This window comes from Sinocyclocheilus rhinocerous, unplaced genomic scaffold, assembly GCF_001515625.1.
Source record: "Sinocyclocheilus rhinocerous isolate Xijiao unplaced genomic scaffold, SAMN03320098_v1.1 scaffold185, whole genome shotgun sequence".
Classification (NCBI taxonomy): Eukaryota; Metazoa; Chordata; class Actinopteri; order Cypriniformes; family Cyprinidae; genus Sinocyclocheilus; species Sinocyclocheilus rhinocerous.
Window position 1 is genome coordinate 1,131,298 of NW_015662163.1, and position 8,604 is coordinate 1,139,901.

The 8,604-nt window shown below is 37.7% G+C and overlaps 1 protein-coding gene across 4 annotated transcripts in view; it reads right to left on the minus strand.

Annotated features, from left to right (window-relative positions):
• cad (carbamoyl-phosphate synthetase 2, aspartate transcarbamylase, and dihydroorotase) overlaps window positions 1-8,604 on the minus strand; it is a 44,133-nt gene that overhangs the window by 14,314 nt on the left and 21,215 nt on the right. For all 4 annotated transcript variants that reach the window (XM_016537520.1, XM_016537519.1, XM_016537518.1 and 1 more), the window contains exons 12-24: window positions 7,669-7,890; window positions 7,351-7,539; window positions 7,140-7,264; window positions 6,910-7,043; window positions 5,972-6,084; window positions 5,446-5,696; window positions 5,080-5,326; window positions 4,871-4,969; window positions 4,413-4,637; window positions 4,089-4,271; window positions 1,640-1,858; window positions 1,363-1,530; window positions 1,081-1,263 (exon numbers count right to left, since the gene is read on the minus strand). In XM_016537520.1, the coding sequence (XP_016393006.1) occupies window positions 1,081-1,263; window positions 1,363-1,530; window positions 1,640-1,858; window positions 4,089-4,271; window positions 4,413-4,637; window positions 4,871-4,969; window positions 5,080-5,326; window positions 5,446-5,696; window positions 5,972-6,084; window positions 6,910-7,043; window positions 7,140-7,264; window positions 7,351-7,539; window positions 7,669-7,890 (2,358 nt within the window). The remainder of the gene's footprint in view (window positions 1-1,080; window positions 1,264-1,362; window positions 1,531-1,639; window positions 1,859-4,088; window positions 4,272-4,412; window positions 4,638-4,870; window positions 4,970-5,079; window positions 5,327-5,445; window positions 5,697-5,971; window positions 6,085-6,909; window positions 7,044-7,139; window positions 7,265-7,350; window positions 7,540-7,668; window positions 7,891-8,604) is intronic.

Sequence of the window (8,604 nt, forward strand, 5' to 3'; positions counted from 1 at the left end):
GTGTCAATCCATGTTCATATTTACTGCAAACAATGCGCTGTTACTTTAATTCAGCGCTTGCAGCGCAGCAAAAATAGACTCGGTGCGGAAACCATCTCTGCACTGCTGCAGACGCACCGCTCCTAGAGCGCACTGCCGGACCGCAACAGTGTGCGGTGAACACTTTAATCCGTTAACATGAGCGCGGAAAAAATACGCACCACATATGCACCGCAAACGGAGTAATGTGAACCTGACATTATGTGTGTGCGCTGCGCTGCGAGTGTGCATGAGCGCACGGTCTCCAGGAGAGCGTGCGAGCGCTGAATGGTTAAACACTGGCAAGAATTACAAAGTAATGCAATTTATAAACTTTAGTGACGATGTGACACTGCCTCAATAGTGCAAGTGACAATTCTTGTGTCAGCTGTGCAGCGTGCAGCTCGCTTATAGATAGACGCGATGTGTGGTGATTTGAAGCCATTTGCGCATTTTGAGAGAGAGTTTTTTGAGAATCCCAACGTGATTATCGGCCAATAGTGATCGGTAGCCGATCAATCGGAGCACCCCTATTTTTTACATTCTCTAATAAAAGTTTGAGTGAATGCGCAAAATGTGCACCACTATACTATAGTGTTGTGGGTAATTTCCAGGAACTTCCTATGTAGTTGTTAATATGCGTTTAGATATGTTGACATGTGGATGCTAAAGTGATCTGTGAGGTAGCTAGAACACTGCTAGTTGATTGTTTACTTTTTAGTTGAAATTGCCCTTTAAAGCCACTCCTTCAATATTAATATGCAATTTGCATTATAAAAAAATGTTTCGCTTGTTTTATCGCTGACCAGGTAAACATTTGAAGTCAAAATGCATTAAACTAAGGTAAACCTCACAAACCACATGATTTATGGTATATTTACCTGTGGCACAAACAGCAAATTTTAGGGTTAAGGATTTGTTAAGTCATATCCTTATGTATGCAATGGAATAAGCAATGGTGATGGTGGTGAAATTAACAAACCACAGCTTTCAGTAATGGGAATAAGAAAATTAATAGGAGCAGACTCAAATTAATCGACTTGCTGTAAAGTAAGCCATTACCTTATAAGTACCAATAGTGAGGAGAATATTCTTTTTAGGGATTTTGAAGCCAGTGCTGAGCATGGCTTTTAGATAGGCCTCATAACGGTTTTCCCCGAAGCAGGCCACTTCTCCAGTGCTGGTCATCTCAACACCTAAAACCACATCTGCTCCAGCCAGCCGTGAGAAGGAGAACTGAGGAACCTAAGGGTCAAATGCAGATCAAGCTTATATAGATCTTAAAAAATACTGAGATGGTTCAAGTGTTCCCATTAAAAACAGACATCACTGAGATTTCAATACCTTAACTCCCACAATGCCAATCCCCTTCATCAGCCCGACAGCCTCAACTTCCTCTCCCAATATGACTCTTGTTGCTAAGGCAACAAGATCCACACCAAGTGTTTTGGACACAAAAGGGAAGGAGCGCGAGACTCGCACGTTGCATTCTATCACCTTCAGCTGATCATCCTGTTGACAAACACACATGATTTAGTTTCAGCACCAAATATTCTAAAATGCACTCATCCTAGCTAAAAAAAATGTAAATATATATTTTTTTTAAATAATGAAAACTCGCCTTGGCAATGAGCTGCAGGTTGAAGGGGCCGGTGACCTGAAGCTCCTGGCCGATCGCGTAAACGATCATCTTAATGCGCTCCATGGTTTTCTGGTTGATGTCTTGAGGAGGAGTCACCAGTGTGGCATCTCCAGAATGCACCCCTGCGTTCTCCACATGCTCAGACACCGCTATGGCAATGACCACTCCGTCACAGGCCACAGCATCCACATCTATTTCCTGAAAGCAAAATATCTCCATCAAAAAACATTGCAAAATTTGACAGTGCAAATCCTGCCACCACAATAGCTTTAAATATCTAACACAGCAATACTACTAAAGAGTACTACAGGATTCAAATTACACATAAGGATCAGTGTTGTTATTGTTAACGAAAACTATTACATTTGTTTTCCTTAACTAAAAAAGATTTTAAAAAATTAGATGAAAAACTGAAAATACTAAAACTAAAATAAAACCAAGCTAAATAGAAATAATAAAAACAAAAAAGACAAATGAAAGCTGAAAATAAAAATTTTATTCAAAATACTAAATGCTATAATCATATATAAATAATATTAAAATAACACTAACAAGGATGTAATTTTGGATTATCCAGATTTTCATTTTATGGCTGAAAACCAAGAAATGGCTGATATTCTAATTCGCCATTTTGTCTACAATAAAATAAAATACACTAAAATCAATCGTTTTAAATGCTAAAAGTGAGTTTAGGCATTATAAGTTATAGTATTGAAAATTAATATTCATTTTGAGAATAAAGGTAAACTCAGTGGTGTAATGAAACAAAGTAATAATACTTCGTTACAGTACTTAAGTATTTCTTGGGAGTATCTGTACTTTACTTGAGTTTTTATATTTCAGCCAACTTTTACTTTTACTCCATTACATTTCCTAATTAAAATGTATACTTTTACTCCGATACATTTCCCTTAAGCATCTTCGTCACTTGCTACAAAATAGTCAGGAGAACACTAACTGCAAGAAATCAGGTTTGACGAATCAGTGGTCTGGCGCTTAGAAGTTAGACTCCTAAAAAACACCTTTGCTCATGTGCAAACAAGTGCGCAAGTGTAGTTTAATGTTTTGTTAGTCTAGCCCATGAGATGCCCAGTTGCTGCGTTATTCATTCAAAATATTAGAGAAATATAGAAGCTCAATGCGGAGAAGATCTTGATTAGGTTAAAACTGAAACCAAGCCATTCACACAGAACGCATATTCAGCGCATTTTCTAGACGGACAAATATGACAGCCATTCACACAGAACGCATATTCAGCGTATTTTTAGACGGACAAATATGACTGTTGCACTCGCGTCTCACACAAGAGATGTACAGAAAGCCATGCAAAGTTAAAACGGTTTAAACTTTTAGAAAACATGTCGCAAATTTGCAGAGGTTTATTCCTTTTCACTGCGTCTCATATGTTTTTAAAGGCAATCTTTGTGATGGGCGATTCGGCTCTTTGTATTAAGCAATGCATAAATACGTGATGCCGTTTTGTTCATAATTGTTTATGCAATTTACAAAATTATATTTGATCTACATAATTTAGACGTAAGGCACGTTTTTTATAGACTATTACTTCCTTGCGTTGAACATTTAAAATGTGCTGCATTTTTTTGCTCATTGCGCCCTCCTGCGTCGGGAGGGCCTCGGGAGACAAGCCAAAAGTTTAACCTATTTAATCTGCATATAAAACATTAGAAATTAGATTCGTTTAATTTTTATTTTGTTTTTGACTGTTAAAACAAAAAAAATATTTGTTGTTTGTTTCAAATGGAGTTAATTTAAAAATACAGTGGTTAAATGTAAAAAAAAATTTCTATTGCTCTGTTTTAAAAAAGGTTATAAAAAAAGTCAATAATTATCGATACCGAACTATATGAAACATTATATCGTTGATAATTTTTTTTAGCTATATCGGCCAGCCCTACTTCAACTTCTACCAAAGTCATTTCCTGGTAAGATATCTGTACTTTTACTTGAGTATGGCTTTCAGGTACTTTATACAACACTGGGTAAACTAAAATGTAAGAGATAAGGGAAATGAGTACGAACAAGTAAATATAATATGGACTGACAAACAATACAAAAAAATATCCAACATCAGTTGATTGATGGCTATCATGTCATACAGGTTGCATATAATAGCCGAATTTACAGAGTCAAATCAGAATTTTTCATGAAATCTCATGCATTCTTAAATTGAGCAACAATAGCAACTAGAGTTATATTGTGTAATATTCACACCTCATGTAACATCTGTGGTGAATGGAAAAACCTGTTCAAACAAACCATTTTTTTATTTTGTGCCAACTAACAGCATTACCTAGTAATTAACTCCCATCTCTCACATACACACACACATGCATTTTACAGTTAACTGGAACTGCCTGAAGGTGGGAGCGGTTTGTGCAGACTTAAAATGCTGTTTTTAGTGACTAACCTTGGCCTCCTGAATGAATTTGGAGATAACAACAGGGTGCTCCTTTGACACAGCAACAGCATTGGTCAGGTACTTTTCCAGGTCACTGTCCGAGTAGGCAACATTCATAGCAGCCCCGCTGAGAACGTACGACGGCCTCACCAAGCAGGGATAACCCACCGTCTCACAGAAACCCACAGCAGACTACAAGAGAAATGTCAAGGGGTCATTTGAAGTTACAAGCAGAACTTATGCCTTTCTTTGGTTATTCATTTCACACTACACTTCCAGAGTGTCCTTGGTATTCCTTAGAGTTGAATAAAATGAATTATCTTTATATCTTACCTCAATATCAGACAGCTCTTTCCATCGGGGCTGGCTGATTCCTATGGTGTCCAGCATCCTGGAGAATTTGAAGCGGTTCTCCGCAGAGTCAATGAATTCAGGTGAGGTGCCCAGGATCCTGCACTGCTGCCTATGCAAAGACATGGCGATGTTGTTGGGCAGCTGTCCACCCATGGACAGAATAATTCCTTCTGGGTTCTCCATCTCATAAATGTCCATCACCACCTGTGATTAAAAGCAGGCAAATGCAATAATTATTATATATTTATTATAATAATTATAATTAAATAAAATATACTAATTGTAATATTTTTTATATTATTTTCATAAATCATATTTGATTACATGTTTTATTGTTATTATTATTTATAATAATAAATCATATGATTAATTTGAGCATTTATAACATTTTACTAGCATACATTTTGTTAGCATTTTATTAACATTTAATTTCTTACCTCAAATGAGATCTCATCAAAATACAGTCTATCGCACATATCGTAATCTGTGCTGACTGTTTCTGGGTTGTAGTTCACCATAATCGTTTTGTATCCCATCTGAGAAATGAACAGTTCTCAAATACACACTGAAATTTCACTAAATAATGAATTTATGCTTCATTTTAAGCCACATAAAAGTCAGTTTTCCTTTAATACGGATGGCTCACCTTCCTCAGCTCCATAATACACCCAACAGCGCACCAATCGAACTCCACGCTGCTTCCAATGCGGTAAACCCCAGAGCCGATCACCATGACATGGGGCTGCTCGAAAACCACATCACTTTCTAAGCCGTGATAGGTCAGGTACAGATAGTTGGTGTGAGCTGGCCACTCGGCGGCCACTGTGTCAATCTGTTTGACCGCTGGAAGGATCTTCCAGTCACGTCTCAGCTTCCTCACGGCCAGCTCAGTGCTGCAGCAGGGGAAAGAGCAGATTTAGCGGTCTACTGCAGCCCATATTAACCATTCTTCGTAAAAACAAGTCTAGAATTGACAGTTGTGATTTTCTGCATCAGCAGTTTTTCCGAGTACCTTTGCACAGCTTGGGCGATTTGTTTGTCGGAGAAGCCCAGCTGCTTGGCTTTCCTCAAAACCTCAGGTGGCATGGCACTCTCATCCCGATTATATGCCTCTAGAAGTTTCTCATGGTCTGTAATGTTCTTCATCTTGTGCAGAAACCAGTGGTCTATCTTGGTCAGCTCATATAGCCGCTCAACAGTGTAGCCGGCATGCAGGGCAGCTGCCAGAACAAAGATGCGCTTGTCCGTGGGTGTCTGCAGCTCCTTGGATATGAGAAAATAATATTTCGGTTTTTGTTTTCATGTAGGTTTTTAATCAGCTTGTTGCAAAAAAAAACCTTGCATCTGACATGGGAGTGAGATGGTAGATGTGTAACATCATTACAGACCTCTTCGGACACTGGTTTGATGGTGTGGTCAAAACCAACGCAGTTCTCATCCACCATTCTCAAAGCTTTCTGGAAGGCCTCTTCAAAGCTGCGGCCAATGGCCATCACTTCTCCTGAGTGAGATGGTAGATGTGTAACATCATTACAGACCTCTTCGGACACTGGTTTGATGGTGTGGTCGAAACCAACGCAGTTCTCATCCACCATTCTCAAAGCTTTCTGGAAGGCCTCTTCAAAGCTGCGGCCAATGGCCATCACTTCTCCTGAGATGGAAGAGAGTGCTGAATGAGATCACAACTCACTGGATATGTGAGTTCAGAAAATGTAGCACCTTCTAACTAAACAGACTAAAATTTGGCTTTTTCACTGCCATATTAAAATCACAAAGTATTTTTAATACACTTAATTACTTTAAGTACTTTAACAATTAAACTATACACACTATGCTTATTAAATATGCACAAATTTGAATAAAAACAAATATATCAAATGCAGACTGTTAACAGTCCCTCTTACAATTACCATCAACTTGGTTTATTATTACGATTCCCAAATGAGCAAAATAAGGATGGTGCTAAAGAAATGTTAATTAAAGTAACTGCCGAAGCAGATATAAAATCAATTACATTTTTATCATTTAAAAAAAAAAAACAAGCAAGCAACAGCCAATTAAATATTGTAGTAAGTAAAAATTGGTAAATCCAACCAATTTATGCCTGCTGCACAAAACTGCTATAAATGTAGTTGCTATTGTGTATGAGATTATTTTAGCAGTTTTTATATAGTATTTGTTCATATTTTAAATCATTTTTATTGTAATATTTTCAGTTTATTTTAATTTTAGATTAGGTTTTAGTAATTTATAATAATTATTTTGTATATATTTCTATTTAGCTTTACATTATCTCAGTTTCAGTCATTTTATTACTTCAAATTTGTGTTTAAATTTTTCCATCTAATATTTAGATTTCATTTTATTTCAATTGAAGACAATTTTTTATAGTTTTAGTTAACCATCACACTGGTTTGAGAATTACAATATACAGATTTGTCATGCAGTTTTCTTTTTTTTTTTATAGGAGGCTCACCGACGCTCTTCATGGAACTGCCAATTTTAGTGCTGACTCTGAGGAACTTGCTCAAATCCCAACGAGGAACCTTCACGACACAGTAATCCAGACTGGGCTCAAAGTTGGCTGTTGTGGAATTAGTCACTGAATTCCTGGAAAACAGTGACTTTTAAGCAACTTTGAAAAGAACAACACTTAAGTGTACAATTACTTTCTGTATAATAGCGAATTTCAATGAAAGAACTCACTTGAGCATGGGCAGAGGGATTCCCAAGCCGAGCTTAGCGGCCACGTAGGCCAGCGGATAACCTGTGGCCTTACTGGCCAACGCAGAGCTTCGTGAGAGACGAGCGTTGACTTCAATGATGTAATACTGCCAGGACACAAAGAATGGGATTATGGCTTGATCACTGCTTCCCGAGACTAATTTTTCCTAGATTATAAAAGCGACTGTATTACCTGCTCAGATTCAGGATTCAGAGCATACTGAATGTTGCACTCTCCCACAATGCCCAAGTGGCGAATAACTTTGATGGCCGTGTTTCTCAGCATATTGTATTCATAGTCATTCAGTGTCTGACTAGGAGCCACCACTATGGACTCCCCAGTGTGGATTCCTAGAGGATCAATGTTCTCCATGTTACAAACCTAAATGTAAAAAAAATCTAATTAGAAAAGAACAAATGGTAAAACACATACTGGTAAAATGTGAAGGAATGTAGGTATAAATAAATATATCAGTATAAAAGGGAAATCACAGCTCTAGGTGCTTCGTACCGTAACGCAATTGTCATAGGCGTCCCGCACCACTTCATACTCTATTTCCTTCCAGCCTTTAAGTGATTTGTCAACCAGGACTTGTGATGTGTGGGCAAAGGCCTGGGTGACCAATGTGATCATCTCCTCTCTGTTATTAGCAAAGCCTGAACCCAATCCACCAAGGGCAAAAGCAGACCGGACCAGAACGGGATAGCTGAGTCTTTCAGCAGCAGCCACTGCCTATAGAAATCACACAAAAAGTTGGACCATGTATATAATACACAAATAAAGGCCAGTTTATTTATATATTAGGGGTGTAACTGTTCACAAAATTCACGGTTCGGTTCGATACGATGCAGTGGTGTCACGGTTCGGCATGTTTTCAATACGGCAAGAAAGAAAGAAATGCCAGAGAAATTTCCTTGATTTTTAATCATGATTTGCTACGGTGATTTGTTTTGCCCCGTTTGAATCAGTTGGAAATGGCTGCCTAAATGCTGCGGGGATAGTTTGTAGAGTGTGTTTATCTCCTTGTTTTCGTCTAGTCCCATAATTTTGATATCGATAGGAACAATATTTTTAAAAGCCTCAAACTGCCAAGAATGCCCACAACAGATGTCTGTACCTACAAACTTCTGAAAAATGAATTTGCCAAGTCTATGAAACCTCCTGCTATAAAACTATATAATATTTTAGGGAAAAAAACCCGCACAAATAAATTAATGTTCACCTTTTATTTGTATTTAGTCTTGTATTTAATCACTGTCAAATAAATGTAAAAGACTCTCAGGCCCACCTTAATAATATTAAAGGGGTCATATGATGCTATTTTAAAGATCATTATTTTGTGTATTTGGTGTAACAGAATATGTTGACATGCTTTAATGTTCAAAAAACACATTCTTTTTCAAATACTGTACATTATTGTAGGTCCTCTATGCCCCGCCTCTCTCA